This window comes from Melanerpes formicivorus, unplaced genomic scaffold (assembly GCF_026170545.1).
Source record: "Melanerpes formicivorus ecotype bairdi unplaced genomic scaffold, bMelFor1.0.p_v2 SCAF_64, whole genome shotgun sequence".
NCBI classification, from domain to species: domain Eukaryota; kingdom Metazoa; phylum Chordata; class Aves; order Piciformes; family Picidae; genus Melanerpes; species Melanerpes formicivorus.
The window spans coordinates 3509282-3525602 of record NW_027142416.1 but is presented as its reverse complement, the minus strand read 5'-3'; the positions used below and the strand labels follow the sequence as shown (position 1 = coordinate 3525602).

Here is a 16321-nt window from a genome sequence, read left to right as displayed (position 1 = left end):
GACTTACAATCATAGAGTTAATTGTCAGGGCTGGAAGGGACCTCAAGGATCAGCCAGTTCCAACCCCCCTGCCATGGGCAGGGACACCTCACACTACAGCAGGTTGCTCACAGTCACATCCAGCCTGGCTGCAAAAACCTCCAGGCATGAGGCTTCCACCACCTCCCTGGGCAACCTGTGCCAGTCTCTCACCACCCTCATGGGGAACAACTTCTTCCTCACATCCAGTCTGAATCTACCCATTTCTAGTTTTGCTCCTTTCCCCCCAGTCCTATCTCTCCCTGACACCCTCAAAAGTCCCTCCCCAGCTTTCTTGTAGCCCCCTTCAGATCCTGGAAGGCCATAATTAGGTGTCCTGGGACCCTTCTCCAGACTGAACAACCCCAGCTCCCTCAGTCTCTCTCAATAGAAGAGCAGAGCACCCCTCTGGTCATCCTCATGTTACTGCTGTGGACACATCTGAGCACCTCCAGATCCTTCCTGTGTTAGGGGCTCCAGAACTGGACTCAGTGCTCCAGATGGGGTCACACCAGAGCAGAAGAGAGGGGAAGAATCACCTCCCTTGACCTGCTGGCCATACTTCTCTTGACTTGAGAGATGTGGCTTTGGTCTTAGCTAGTCCTGGCCCATTTTCAATGTTGCCTCTCTTTAGGTCTTGAGTAGGGTTAAGTGCAATGGCTAGAAACCAGTTTGCAGCTGTTTATCATCAGATGTCCCCTGAAAATTATTTTTAACTGCCTAAGTAGTTATTTTGAATGATGGGAAACATTCTTGGGAGGTGAGTGAGCGGGGATAGGTGATGTGAGGTGAATCAGGAGTTCATGCTACAGCAAAAGTCACTACTTTTACAAGGAAAAGCAAATTTTCCTCACCCTTAATTATAGGTCAACCTAAGGAGACTCTCTGGGGTGCCTTGCTAGAGTCGGTTTTGCTTATGTGGATGAAATGTGAACTATTACATTTGTATATAAACATTCACTACACCAAGCAAAAGTGGGTCGATCTCCCATGCAGTATCTATAAAACATGCCTTTATATGGCTGAGGAGGCCTGAAACAGTGATTCAGCATTTACACTTGGGCTGAATCTCATTAAATGCTCCCTGACCGGCACGCTGTGTTCAGACCTGCTTGGAGCTGTTGAATAACACTTGTTGATCAGAAGAATAAAGAAATCGGGGGAGGGGGAGAAGAAGAAAGAAAATAAAGCATTGAGCAATAAATTATTAATGATTTAAGAAGCTGTCGTGCTGCCAGGGAGGTGAAGTGTGCAACTGGTGGTGAGAGCAAAGGCTCAGGCTGCAGCCGAGCTGGGAGGCAGCGCATTGCCATCTATGGGCCGGACGAAGGAAGTGTTTGAAGCGGGCGCTGAGCCTTTTCCTTTCCCCTGGTCTCTTAATAGAGTCTGGAAAACAAAAGCGAGGAGAAAGGGCCCTACAAGGTGTAATAAAAGGCTGTTTACATTCCGTTTTCTCTGGTTAATCACGGGAATTGCATTTGACAGCTCAGAGCAGCTTTGCTTTTTTTTTTTAATCACAGAAAGTTTGATTCCCATTTTTGTGCCAGGATCTTTTATTTAGGTTGGCAAAACTCTCATGATGGAAATGGATGCAGGCATTAGTCCTCTGCAGCTGTTATCACAGACCATTAGGGGCTGGAAGGGACCACCAGAGACCACTGCATCCACCCCCCCTACCAATGCAGGGGGGATGTATCTTATATCTTGCTTGGGCTTCAGAAACCCAGTTAGAATCATAGAATCAATAAGGTTGGAAAAGACTTGAGAGATCTTCATGTCCAACCTATCACTCAGCACCTCCTGACAACTAAACCATGGCTCCAAGTGCCACATACAATCCTTTTTTGAACACCTTCAAGGATAGTGACTCCTCCACCTCCTGGGCAGCACATCCCGATGACCAGTTACTCTTTCTGTGAAGAACTGTCTCCTCACCTTGAGCTTAAACTTCCCCTGGCACAGCTTGAGACTGTGTCCTCTAGTTCTGGTGCTGGATTGGTTATGATATCCATAGAGGTCTATGTTCAGTTCCTTTACCTGGACACAGGACTCAAGGTGTGGCCTAACCTGTGCTGGGCACAGGAACAGAATGACTTCCCTGCTCCTGCTGGCCACACTATTCCTAATGCAGGCCAGGATGCCATTGGCCCTCTTGGCCACCTGGGCACACTGCTGGCTCATGTTTAGGCGGCTGTCAATCAGCACCCCCAGGTCCCCTTCTGTTTGGCAACTCTCCAGCCACTCTGACCCCAGCCTGTAGCTCTGCATGAGGTTGTTGTGGCCAAAGTGCAGCACCTGGCACTTGGATTTGTTGAATGCCATCATGTTGAATGTGCTGCCCAGGGAGGTGGTGGAGTCACCATCACTAGAGGTGTTTAAGAGGAGACTGGATGAGGCACTTGGTGCCATGGTTTAGTTGATTAGATGGTGTTGGGTGATAGGTTGGACTGGATGATCTCAAACGTCTTTTCCAACCTGGTTAATTCTATTCTAAGTATCAAAAAAACCTGAGGTAGGTTATATATACATTACATGTTAAAAAGCAGCTGAACAAACTCCTAGACTCATCCCCAACTGAAACAATCAGTTTGGCCTTGGATATTTAATAAAAATCACTGTAATTCTGTTTCATCAGAAATGGGTGAAAATCCCTAATCTAGAGGCTAAATCAGCAAGATGCAGGAAGATACAAAAGACTGCTGAAGCACTCAGCAGAGGAAAAAGCCAAAATGCTCTTCTTTGGAAGAAGCTATTGTAAAAATTAAACACATGTTTCTTAAACTCTCTCTCTAGAGGCAACCCACAATAAAAATCTGAATAGAGATTAAATTTTACCTAGCTAATAAGCTCTGTAAGTCTGACACACACAAAACCCAGGAGCTTTGAATCAATAATGTGCTGATAGTCACATATTCCTATTCCTCCAGAAGGCTTCTACAATACTATGTGTCAGCTACTGCAAACTGTAATTTGCTTGGGCTTTTACATCTGCTTGCCTTTGAGGACCACAAAATCACAGTACATTAGAGGTTGGAAGGGACCTCCAGAGACCATCCAGTCCACCTCCCCTGCCAGAGCACCATCAGAATAGAATAGAATAAACCAGGTTGGAAGAGACCTTCAAGATCATCGCATCCAACCTATCATCCAACACCACCTAATCAACTAAACCATGCAACCAAGCACCCCATCAAGTCTCATCCTGAACACCTCCAGTGATGGCAACTCCACCACCTCCCCAGGCAGCCCCTTCCAATGGGCAATCACTCTCTCTGTGTAGAACTTCCTCCTAACCTCCAGCCTAAACCTCCCCTGGTGCAGCCTGAGACTGTGTCCTCTTGTTCTGGTGCTGGTTGCCTGGGAGAAGAGACCAACTCCTGCCTGTCTACAACATCCCTTCAGGTAGTTGTAGAGACCAATAAGGTCTTCCCTGAGCCTCATCTTCTCCAGGCTAAGCAAGCCCAACTCCCTTAGTCTCTCCTCATAGGGCTTGTGCTCCATACCCCTCCCCCGCTCTGTTGCCCTTCTCTGGACACCTTCCAGCAAGTCAACCTCCTTCCTAAACTGAGGGGCCCAGAACTGGACACAGGACTCAAGGTGTGGCCTAACCAGTGCAGCGTACAGGGGCAGAATGACCTCCCTGCTCCTGCTGGCCACACTGTCCCTGATACAGGCCAGGATGCCATTGGCCCTCCTGGCTGCCTGGGCACACTGCAGGCTCATGTTCAGCCTACCATTGACCAGTACCCCCAGGTCCCTCTCTGCCTGGCTGCTCTCCAGCCACTCTGACCCCAGCCTGTAGCACTGCATGGGGTTGCTGTGGCCAATGTGCAGAACCTGGCACTTGGATGTGTTCAATCTCAGGCCCTTGGACTCTGCCCATCTGTCCAGCCTGTCGAGGTCCCTCTGCAGAGCCTCTCTACCCTCCAGCAGATCAACTCCTGCCCCCAGCTTGGTGTCATCTGTGAATTTACTGATGACGGACTCAATGCCCTCATCCAGATCATCAATAAAGATGTTAAATAGCACAGGGCCTAGCACTGATCCTTGGGGCTTCCTCCAACCTCACCTTGAAGATCTCCAGGGACGGAGCCTCAACCACCTCCCTGGGCAACCTGTGCCAGTCTTCCACCACCCTCACAGTAAAGAACTTCCTAACATCTAATCTAAATCTGCTCTGCTCTAGTTTGAAGCCATTGTCCCTGGTCCTGTCCCTGCAGGCCTTTGCAAACAGTCTCTCTGCATCCTTCCTGTAGCCCCCTTCAGGTACTGGCAGGCTGCTCTTAGGCCTCCCTGGAGCCTTCTCTTTTCCAGGCTGAATGCCCCCAGCTCCCTCAGCCTGTCCTCATAGCAGAGGTGCTTCAGCCCCCTGATCATTCTTGTGGTCCTCCTCCTTTTGTGCTGCAAGCTTACATTGCCTGCTCGTGCCCAGCATCTCATCCATCAGCACCCCCAAGTCCTTTTTCACAGGGGCTGCTTTCTAACACCTCCTCCCCCAGTCTGTGTTGATAGTGAGGATTGTTTTGAAAAGAGATGTTCTAGCTTTGCATAGTCTACTTCTTTGCAGTCTGTTTTGTATTGGTGTGTATTCATTAGTTGGACTGTAAGGAGAGTTATGTGATAGAAAAAAGTCTGCTGGCAGTTCTGGAAATGGATGAACCTTTAGCAGGAAATACTGAAAGAAGGCAGAATTAGACCTGAGCCATAGAAAGTCTCTCTCTGAAGTGTTTTTAAAACCATGTTGACTTCTGTTTTATATGCTATCAGGACTACTGTGGAGGCTTGTGTGTTTATCTACTGAATCAGGTCCTGTTTCTGGATTTCTAGATTTCTTATGTCCATGTTAATGCTTTACTACATGAGAAATTTAAAAGAGAGAAACATCTCTGAAGTCCATGCATACCAGGGTCTAAGACTAGACAAACCATACACATAAACTAAGATTTATGAAGGTTGACTCACTGATTTTGTGTCAGAGGTCAACTCAGATACAGTTTGTGTTCTTGACAGCCAGACTTCCTGAGTCCTTTTTCCTCAAAAAAAAGTTGTCAGAGCTGTGCACCCACAGGAGAGTGCTGGTGCACAGTTGTCTGTAAGACTCCTTACCTCTTCTTGAGAGCACTCCATGTGGTAGTAATCTAACAATGATAGCAAATAGATGCTGTGCTTCAACCATTTGTGGTCTGGCATTTTTTTTCTGTTTAACCTGATGTGTACACTTGTTAGATTGTGTTCTTCTCTTTGCATCAGTGTGTGATATTTTTTGTGTGCCATTTACTATTAAATTATTCTTATTTTTTTCACCTGAGATGTGAAGAAAGAGCTACAGAGCTACAGGCTGGGGTCAGAGTGGCTGGAGAGCTGCCAAACAGAAAGGGACCTGGGGATGCTGATTGACAGCCGCCTAAATATGAGCCAGCAGTGTGCCCAGGTGGCCAAGAAGGCCAATGGCATCCTGGCCTGCATCAAGAATAGTGTAGCCAGCAGGAGCAGGGAAGTCATTGTGCCCCTGGACTCTGCATTGGTTAGGCCACACCTTGAGGCCTGTGTCCAGTTCTGGGCCCCTCAATTTAGGAAGGACATTGAGACACTTGAATGTGTCCAGAGAAGGGCAACCAGGCTGGGGAGAGGCCTTGAGCACAGCCCTATGAGGAGAGGCTGAGGGAGCTGGGGTTGCTTAGCCTGGAGAGGAGGAGGCTCAGGGGAGACCTCTTTGTCCTGTACAACTACCTGAAGGGAGGTTGTAGCCAGGAGGAAGTTGGTCTCAATAATGAGAAGCTAGAGTGTTCCTCTTTCATAGCTATCTCCTTGTTAAAATTGTAGTGGTTTTCTATTTTCTGCAGATATATCAAACCAGGCTTACCTTTTGGTGCTTAGAAGGCTAAAATATAGAATCATAGAGTTGTTAGAGTTGGAAGGAACCTCAAGGATCATCCAGTTCCAACCCCCCTGCCATGGGCAGGGACACCTCACACTACAGCAGGTTGCTCACAGCCACATCCAGCTGGGCCTGAAAAACCTCCAGGGATGAAGCTTCCACCACCTCCCTGGGCAACCTGTGTCAGCCTCTCACCACCCTCATGGGGAACAACTTCTTCCTAACATCCAATCTCAATCTACCCATTTCTGGTTTTTTTTTTTTTTTTTCCAGTTGCCTCCACCCCTATCACTCCATGACACCCCCAAAATTCCCTCCCCAGCTTTCTTGGAGCCCCCGGCAGATACTGGAAAGCTACAAGAAGGTCTCCTGGGAGCCTTCTCCTCTCCAGACTGAACAGCCCCAACTCTCTCAGTCTTTCTCAACAGCAGAGCAGCTCCAGCCCTCTGCTCATCCTCGTGGCCCTTCTCTGGACACCTTCCAGCACCTCCAGATCCTTCCTGTAATAGGGGCTCCAGAACTGGACATAGTGCTCCAGGTCGGGTCTCACCAGAGCAGAGTAGTGGGGGAGAATCCCCTCCCTGGCCCTGCTGGCTATATACTTTTTTTTCCTCTTCTAATCAAGTCACTTAAATGATTATTACTGTATTGATAGACACTCCTAACATTTTAGTAGCTGGGGATTTGTTTTGGTTTTTCCTTTGGGGAAAAAAAACCTGCATTATGTATGCAAAACATCATGCAAGAATGGGGGCTTCCTGAAGCTCTTGGGATTCATCTTCCAAAAGGTGTTAATATCTAACCCTGAATGTTATTCACATTTTTACTCTTCTTGTGTTTTGTTTACAGAAAAAAAGTGTGTTATTTGTTGCACAACTGAGTTAAGCATTTAAACTGAAATGTTTTGTCTTCTCTTTCCATCTCCCCCTCGCTCCCTCAATTTAGGGGTTGATATAGAGGCAGCTCGGAAAGAAGAAGAACGAATAATGCTGAGAGATGCGAGGCAGTGGCTCAACAGTGGTCATATAAATGATGTCAGGCATGCAAAATCTGGTGGTACAGCACTTCATGTAGCTGCTGCTAAGGGCTATACAGAAGTCTTAAAGTAAGTATGGCTTAAATGGAAGCTTGTCATATTTGCTTCTCTTGCTGTTGTAATGCTGCTTGGAATTGATAGGCAGGGCCGCTTGTAACTTCTAGACAACAACCAGCACTGGAAAACAACACTCTCTGGAATTGTCTTCTTTCATGTTTTCAAGTACTCAGAAACCATGATGCTGTTAGCTTCCTATGTGAAGTCATTAAAACCTGGATACTTACTTAAAAGAAGAAAGTTAACAAAACCTTTGCTTTGTTTTTGAAGCTCACTGGGTAAACAAGCTGAATGCATTCTTGGTGAATATCTTCAAGACTCCCTGTATTTTATCACAGTATCACAGTATAACTTAGGTTGGAAAGGACCTTGAGGATCATCGAGTCCAACCTATCAACACAGACCTCATGACTAGACCATGGCACCAAGTGCCATGTCCAGTCTCCTCTTGAACGCCTCCAGGGATGGTGACTCAACCACCTCCCTGGGCAGCCCGTTCCAATGAGGAATGACTCAGTGAAGAACTTCCTCCTCACCTCGAGTCTAAACCTCCCCTGGTGCAGCTTGAGACTGTGTCCTCTTGTTCTGGTGCTGGTTGCCTGGGGGAAGAGACCAACCCCTTCCCGGCCACAACCACCCCTCAGGTAGTTGTAGTTTGCATACACAAAGCAGAGTTTGCACTCCACACTGAATGTAGTTTGCTTTTTCTTTTTAGACCTAAGGAATAGAGAATTGAACTTTGCTTTTCTGATATTGGTGTTGAAAATCATAGAATTGTTAGGGTTGAAAGGGACCTCAAGGATCATCCAGTTCCAACCCCCTACCCCCAACACCTCCAGATCCTTCCTCTAATGTGGTCTCCAGAACTGGGCACAGTATTCCAGGTGGGGGTCTCACCAGAGCAGAGAGGGAGAATCCCCTCTCTCAACCTGCAGTCTATGCTTCTCTTGATGCAGCCCAGGATGTGATTTGCTTTCTGGGCTGCAAGTGCTCACTGGTGGGTCATGTTGAGCTTCTCATCCACCAGCACCCCCAAGTCCACAAATCATTAGTCTTGAAATATTTCCTGGAAAGCATCAGGCTTTTGGTGTCCTGTAATTCACAGGCAGCTTTTTATTAACACAGTGCAAGTTTGTGCTGCCACAGAGGTTTAATTTGTTTTCATCAAAGCTCTGTCTTACTGAAGGAAAGCATACTTAATAACACATCTATAATCACACTAAAGCAATGCATTTGACTGCTTTAGCTGTACTAGGAATAATTGTATGTATTTTAATGTGAATGCAACTGAGCCCACACCCTGACTGTCTAGGTATTGCCACCTTTAATGTCTGCAGAGCCTTGTAATGTTTTGTCAACAGAAGTTGAATGACAGAGCTTTCTTTAATCATTGTAGCCATTATATACAGTACGTTGAATGGGAGTTCTGCTTCAAAAAACCCCATCATGCTTCAACATGATGAAGAGACATTATCCAGCTGAAGCAGAAAAAAATCTTGGTTTGGAGTAGCATGGTGTGGGGGGTTGAGACTCCCCCTCACAACAAACTTGGAGAATTGCCCCCCCCAGAATAAATCACCAGACTAGCTCAGTTGGTTTGAAAGCTGAATGAAGCTGTATTTACAAAGCAGGCAAAATCTGGAAATATGAAATGCAATGAATGTGCATAAAATAGATATTTACAACTTAGAAACAGCACAAGCATCCTCTTGAATTGTTCCCAGACCTCTCTGGGCAGTCCAAGGGGGGCTGCTAATAACCTCCTTCCTTCTCCCTTCCCCAGTACCTTCAGAGACACAACACAAAGTCAGTTCAGTCAACAAAAGGTCAGGAAAGAGAGATAAGGGAGCAAGAAGTGAAAAGAAGGAGAATAGTTTATGCAACTAACTTTTGTCCCAGTTAGCAACTGAGTGGAATGATGTAGACATACCTGTGTTATTATTCTGCATCCAATGGCAATTTATTTACCTTTTTACTCTTTTCTACTCAGAGCCTCTGGAAAATTCCTAGGCATCAGCCTAAAACTGTAACACATGCCTCTGTAAGGAGTTTGCTCTATAACTGGTGTCTTTTTGTAGTCTAGTCTGTGTCTTTACCTAGGGGGGAGAAAATACATGTGCAGGCAATTTTCCTGATGGCTTCCAATTACCAAAACTGTGCAGGATGCACATGCACATGCAGCTGAGCATGTGTGAAAGCTGACTCATTGGAGGATAATGCTATGAATATATTAGCTGAAGAGACGAAGAGTTTTTTGGGTTTTAGTAATTATGAATAAGGATGAATAAAGCTGATAGCCCTTTACACACAAACTCCAAACAAACAAACAAAAACACCCCACAAAAAACCTGTTTGTCAAGTTAAGGCTCAGTGGTTACTTTGACAAGTCACATCAGAACCATGCTGATTGAAGGCTAAAAAGCAGGCCCTCTGAGGAGCTCTGCTCCCTCCCAGATAGCAACCAAAGCATGTAAATAACAGATTAAGTCATTGCTTGTTAATGACAGCAGAATATGCAAGCTTCAATCAACTAGTATTAGAACAGGAGGAGATTTTAATAACTTCCTGGATAAGGACACTGTGTCTAACAAATCTGGTCATTTTACAGCTCTCCTTTCCTTATAAAGGGCTTTTGTCTATTGCTGTACATCACAGGCTCACAGGATGGTAGGGGTTGGAAGGGACCTCCAGAGATCAGCGAGTCCAGCCCCACTGTCAGAGCAGGGCCAGAGAATCCAGAGGTCACACATCCAGATGGGGCTTGGAAGTCTCCCGAGAAGGAGACTCTACAACCTCTCTGGGTAGCCTGCTCCAGTGCTCTGTGGCCCTCCCAGTGAAGAAGTTCCTCCTCAGGCTGAGGTGGAGTCTCCTGTGCTGGAGTTTCTATCCATTATCCCTTGTGCTGTCCCGGGGTGCAAATGATCAGAGTCTGTCCCCTCTGTCTTGACCCCCAGCCGTATTTTAAATCCCCTCTCAGTCTTCTCCAGACTAAACAGCTCCAGGTCCCTCAGCCTCTCCTCACCAGGCAGTGCTCCAGTCCCTTCAGCATCCTTGTAGCCCTCCTTTGGACTCTCTCCAACAGATCCCTGTCCCTCCTGAACTGGGGAGCTCAGAGCTGGATGCAATATTCCAGGTGAGGTCTCACCAGGACATAGTAGAGGGGGAGGAGAACCTCCCTGGCTCTGCTGGACACACTTCTCTACACCCCAGGATCCCATTGGCCCTCTTGACCACAAGGGCACATTGCTCTCCCATGCAGAACTTGCTGCCCACCAGGAAACCACGAGAAAATAGCTAGCTGTGTAGATGCAACACTGGACTGGATGATCGCACCTCGAATACTGTGTCCAGTTCTGGGCCCCTCAGTTTAGGAAGGATGTTGACTTGCTGGAAGGAGTCCAGAGAAGGGCAACAAAGTTGGTGAGGGGTTTGGAACACAAGCCCTATGAGGAGAGACTGAGGAAGCTGGGATTGCTTAGCCTAGAGAGGAGGAGACTCGGGGTTGACCTTATTGCTCTCTACAACTACCTGAAGGGAGGTTGTAGACAGGCAGAAGTTGGTCTCTTCTCCCAGGCAACCAGCACCAGAACAAGAGGACACAGTCTCAGGCTGTGCCAGGGGAGGTTTAGGCTGGAGGTTAGGAGGAAGTTCTACACAGAGAGAGTGATTGCCCATTGGAATGGGCTGCCTGGGGAGGTGGTGGAATCACCATCACTGGAGTTGTTTAGGAGGAGACTTGATAGGGTGCTTGTTGCCATGGTTTAGTTGATTATGTGGTGTTGGGTGATAGGTTGGACACGATGATCTTGAAGGTCTCTTCCAACCTGGTTTATTCTATTGTTCTATTGAACTTCAAGATCTCTTCCAATCAGATTTATTTTGTGAACAGAGTTTGAGGGAAGAGAGAGCAAGTAATGAAGAAAATGGAAAGGGCTACTTTTCTTGAATATACCTTTAAAAAATTAATATATATATATATATATATATGTATGGACACACACCCCTACTGAGGAACGAAAAGTCAAATCTTTCTGTGAGGAAATAATGTATCAGTTTTCAATATCCCGAGTAAAATCTGCATGATGGAAAAGAGGAATATTGTAGAATAACTTTGTGATATTATTTTTTTTTTTGCAGCAGTTTGTTTCTCCTGTCAAAGAGTATTAAGTTCTAACCCCTTTGGTTTCTTCAGGCTTTTAATTCAGGCTCGCTACGATGTAAATATTAAAGACTATGATGGCTGGACACCACTTCATGCTGCTGCTCACTGGGGTAAAGAAGAAGCATGTCGCATTTTAGTGGAAAACCTCTGTGATATGGAGGCTGTCAACAAAGTGGTAGGATTTTTATGTAATCCTTGTCAAGATACAAAGTTCTGGTCTCTAAAGTGACTTTAGAAGCCAGGGTAAGAAAAGTGATGATAAACTGCTGTTTACTGTACATGGAGTATTTCATGCATGTTCTGTCAAAGCAGCATGTTTGTGTTCCAAACTAAATTCTCTGCCTAAATTGGTTTGAAGAGCCACTTGATGCTTAGCTCTAACTCTCCGTGGAATCATTGACATGGAAGTTCAAAATTGAATGGGTTTGCAGACGTTTCAGAGGTGCAAAATTAATAACTTGCATCCAGGCTCTCATTTGATCACTGAAATGATCATTGATGACAATGAGGATGCCTTTAGGCAGTGTTTTAGCTCTTACAATCAGCTTGTGTTGGCATACTAAAGAGATATCAATCGCTGAACGCTGGGTTTGGTGTGCTGGAAGAAACTTGTTAAGCACCTCTGGACTCCTTAGACATACCTCAAACGCTTCATAAGCTATATTGCTTTGATTTTTAAGCAAAGGCACGTGTAGCTTGTTGGCTTTGCAAGCTCTTGTTCCCAGCTGATAGGGATTATGGCCATGATGCACATAGGCAGCACAGGAAGCCAGAATGTTTCATTAAGCTGTGTGAGTGCCGAAGCTCTCTTTCGTCTCCCTGTGGTACGTTTTACAGGTAGATTCTGATCTGATTTCTGTCGATGCCTGTAAATTACCTGCCTGACTTTAGAGACAGATTCTGAGTTTTTTCATACACTTAAAAATCAATTTGGAGATTGGAGTTCATGAATTGGCAAGGATTTACTCTATCTAAAGGCAAAACTATGTCTGCTTAATATTTTTAGTCTTTGACTTTTTCTTCCATGGAGATTGAGATGGCTTATAACAAAATCAGTGAGATCTGGAATCACATTTCAAATAGTTTTGACTCCCTTTCTGTGTAGTGCTTATAGAACCATTAAATGGCAGCTGTATACCTTGTATTTTGCATCAGGCAGTCAAAAGCTGATGTAATTAGTTAAACCCAGTTTATCAGCTTATCTGTTACACTATCTGCTGGGGTTGTGAAGATGTGAAGGGTAGTGACAGGAGGGCACTTCTGTGACACTAAGTTAACCTCAGCAAGAGTAAGAATGGAGGAGGTACAGAGAGAGAGACATATAAGCTGTTTTATTTGATGTCTGTGCGAGCTAGGGCAGTCAAAGTCTTACCTGTTGTAAATGCAAGTGGGCATTTTGCTGTTGGGGATAGAAAGACTGAAAACTCTGGTTTCAGTTGTAGGTGCTTAGCTGGGAACTCACCATTTTTGTCTAGGAAGTTGCCTTCAGGTATTAACTTCTATGAATGGGGCTTAGCTATAACCTTCCAACTAAAGCAGATTTTTTTTTTTGCAAAATGTTGGTTTTTTATGGTCAAGGTAGCTCTAACTCCTAGTTTTTTTGAAGAACCCACTTAATAGCTGCCTAAAATTAGAAGGCCAGATGAAGAAACGTAGCCATAATGCAATTATAAACATGAGAGAATTTTGTTGTTCAGTTTCCAGGTTAGGGCTGGGTTATACTAATTGGAATATTTCCTATGTCAGAGGACCTCAAGCTGGCTTGGGTAGTGCTTGTTGAAAGGTGCCTGTGCTTCTGCTTTATGGTCAGAAGTTTTATGGCTGTGAAAGTCAGTCATTTGAAGCTCCCTCCTTTCTAACCAGTTAAGGTAGCCTTCACAGCGTAATTTGGAACGTTTCCCCATGGTTAACATTTCAAGCAACTGAAGTAAGCAGAGACAAATATGAATACCTTTAATCATATTTATAATAAGCTGCTGTGACCATTTTTTAAATGACAGCTCTGCCCTTCCTGCTGGTCATTGTACAGAAGAACTTACTTGCCTGATCTTGTCCTGATCCTCCCAACACTTCAGTGTGCTCACGCAGCGTGTTGATGCAGCTGCTTTTGTAGCAGGGGATCTAGGGCTCTGACTAGATTCCAGCCTCCTTGTATTTGAATGCAAACTCCCAAACACAAAATGTGGTATTGCAAGGAGTGAAGGACTCCTGGGTGAAACTGTGTGAACTTCATCTTTTCTCATGTCCAGGTAGAGATGAAGAAAGGGAATTTTTGAAATTGTTACCAATTCAGGCCTTAAAAATGGAGTCTCACATCTTGTGGGCATCTGGGCTAGTTGAGAGTTGCAGTGACTATGTAGGTATGGCAAGCTGAAGAAGTGCCAGCTGACAGCATCACTTGGTGTTAGTGAATCACAGGATCACAGGATGTTAGGGGTTGGAAGGGGCCTCTGGAGATCTTTGAGCCCAACCCCGCTGCCAGAGCAGGACCACAGAATCCAGCACATCCAGATGGCTCTTGAAAGTCTGCAGAGAAGGAGACTCCACAACCTCTTTGGGGAGCCTGTTCCAGGGCTCTGTGACCCTTACAGTAAAGAAGTTTTTCCTCATGTTGAGGTGGAACTTCCTGTGCTGTAGTTTACATCCATGATCTGTTAATTCAAGTACATGTGCCATGGAAATCATACACTGAAGGGGGGATGAGAACAAATGGTTGTAGCAGATCTCTTCTGAATAATATATAAAATGTCAAATACAGTTTTACTGTAAGAATGTGAATGCTTTACTGTAAGAGTGCTTCAATTTGATATCTCTTGCTTAAGCAATTTCAACTTTAAAAAGCCAAGTTGCATTTCATATTGTAAGATGGGTAGGATAATGAAATGCTCAGGATCTGAGCACTGGTTGAAGTAGCTGTTTGGAACCAACAGCCTCACCATATCCTTTCAATCTACATTTCTTTTCCTTGATGGCTTCTTTTCCTTCCAAGGACAGCAACATTGTACATGCATTTATCTCCTAAAACTCTTGCTGAGCAATCAGGTGTAGATGTTCCTGTTTCAAAAAATGTAAGATTGCAAAAGTGTTTGCAGCTGCTGGCAGACTAACAGTTTGTAGTAGAGCTTGGCCTACAGTTCCCAGTTTCTCTCCCTGAGTGGGCTCCTTCCCTGCGTCCTCACGTGTTACGGCGTCAAAATCCGCTGCGTTTCAGTTCTGCTGTACGACTCTGGTGTTCTGCTTTTTCCCTCTCTCCAGGGGCAGACAGCGTTTGATGTGGCAGATGAAGACATTCTAGGATACTTAGAAGAATTACAAAAGAAGCAGAATCTGGTAGGCCTTTTGCATATAAAGAAATCTCTATCTTATACTTTAACAGGCCTACAGCTGGGGTGGGTTTAGGAATTATCACACACCCCCTCCCCAACATAAATTAGGAGAATTACACCCAAGATAAATCACCAGACTGGCCCAGAAGGTTTGGAAGCAAATGAAGCTACATTTACAAGCATTCTAAGGCTAGAAACATGAAATGCAATGAATGTGTGCAAAATATATATATTTACAATTTAGAAACAACACAAGAACCCCTCTGGACAAACCCAGGGAGGCTACCAGTAGCTTCCTCCTCCCCACCCCCCTCCCTTTATCTGCCCTGTACAAGGAAAAGAGAGAAAGCAGTTAGTATAGCCCTGCTAGTACTTAGCCACAGCAAGGAATGCAGCCAAAGTCAGCAAAGCCAAGCAGAAACACCAGCTAGTAGCAGCTAAAGTGAAGAAGCTAAAAGGAGAAAGAACTGTATATGCAACTAACTTTTATGGCTATTAACAAGCCAATGGAATTCTTTAGACCTGATCATTATTGTCCTTTTGTATCCAATGCTCAGTTATTTACCCCTAACTATTTTCTGCTCAGTGCCTCTGGAAATTTCCTGGGTGTCAGCCTGTAACTGTGACAGCAGCTCAGAGCAGCATATGAGTTAGAAACAAAGTTTGATGTTGGGCTTCAATTGAGATGATGTCACAGTCATCTCAAAAGATGACCTGTGCCCTTACTTGGTCAATTCTGGTGACCAAAAATCCTAAGAAGAAATAATGTGGTCTTTCACTTGCCATGTCCAGTGGGCATTTTGTGATCTGAAGCATCAACAATGAGCAGCTTACCGGGACTAACAGTTTCTAAGATTTTAGGCTTTTGAAGTTTTAGCACCCTGAAAGCTTGCACCACCTTTTAGGGTTTGTAGTAGTTACAGGTTGCCCTCCAGCTGTGATTTTGTCACTCTGATACAATTCTGTCAGTTTAACTGCATGATTCTATTCTGTTTTGAAGCTTCACAGTGAAAAACGAGAGAAGAAATCTCCCCTCATTGAATCCACAGCAAACATGGATAATAATCAGACACAGAAGACATTCAAAAAGTAAGTAAACTGGGAAAGACTAGAAGCTTTTCAATGAAAAGAAGATAACTTGACAAGCTGTCATCAAGTTGTACTTGACAGGAGTTAGTAAATTTTTGAGGACCTAGTAAGTGTTTTTCTTTTCAAACTCAGTAAGGAGACCTTGATTATGGAGCAAGAAAAGATCACATCTAGTACAGAGTCCCTGGAGCAAGAAAAAGCAGATGAGGAGGAAGAGGGAAAGAAGGATGAATCCAGTTGTTCTAGTGAAGAGGAAGAGGATGATGACTCAGAATCTGAAGCAGAGACAGGTAAGTTATTCACTGCATTGTCCTTAAGAACTTACTTCATAAATGTACTTATTTGCTCTCTATTATCTGATAGTAAATAGCTAAAATTTTGCTTATTCCTCTGCATTTCACTAAGCTTCACAGCTTCACACCATTTGAAAGCAAGTTTTTGTATAGCTGAAGCCAAAGCATTACAGGGAGATCTTTACTGGTGGTTATTTAGGTTAAACCAATTAACCTACTTCTTGGTTTGGCTACTTAACAACTGATAATTTAATTCAGTAGTTAGAAGAATATAAACCTTAAGCAGCATGTCAGAAAACATTCCAAAAAGTCAGAAGTTCAATTCAGAAATGAAGGCTTCATACCACTGTTTGCTTGTGGAATTGGTATAGGGATCTGAACAGTAGAAGTGCAAACATTCTCATTTGTTCTTGCCATCCTGAATTATCAATTAATATGTCAGTCTTGGCTCAGGTGTTCATA

The 16321-nt window shown here is 44.7% G+C and overlaps 1 protein-coding gene across 4 annotated transcripts in view; it reads left to right on the top strand.

Moving 5' to 3' along the window:
- PPP1R12A (protein phosphatase 1 regulatory subunit 12A) overlaps positions 1-16321 on the top strand; it is a 160431-nt gene that overhangs the window by 90947 nt on the left and 53163 nt on the right. For all 4 annotated transcript variants that reach the window (XM_068162428.1, XM_068162424.1, XM_068162426.1 and 1 more), the window contains exons 4-8: positions 6842-7001; positions 11182-11326; positions 14407-14481; positions 15478-15566; positions 15699-15856. In XM_068162428.1, the coding sequence (XP_068018529.1) occupies positions 6842-7001; positions 11182-11326; positions 14407-14481; positions 15478-15566; positions 15699-15856 (627 nt within the window). The remainder of the gene's footprint in view (positions 1-6841; positions 7002-11181; positions 11327-14406; positions 14482-15477; positions 15567-15698; positions 15857-16321) is intronic.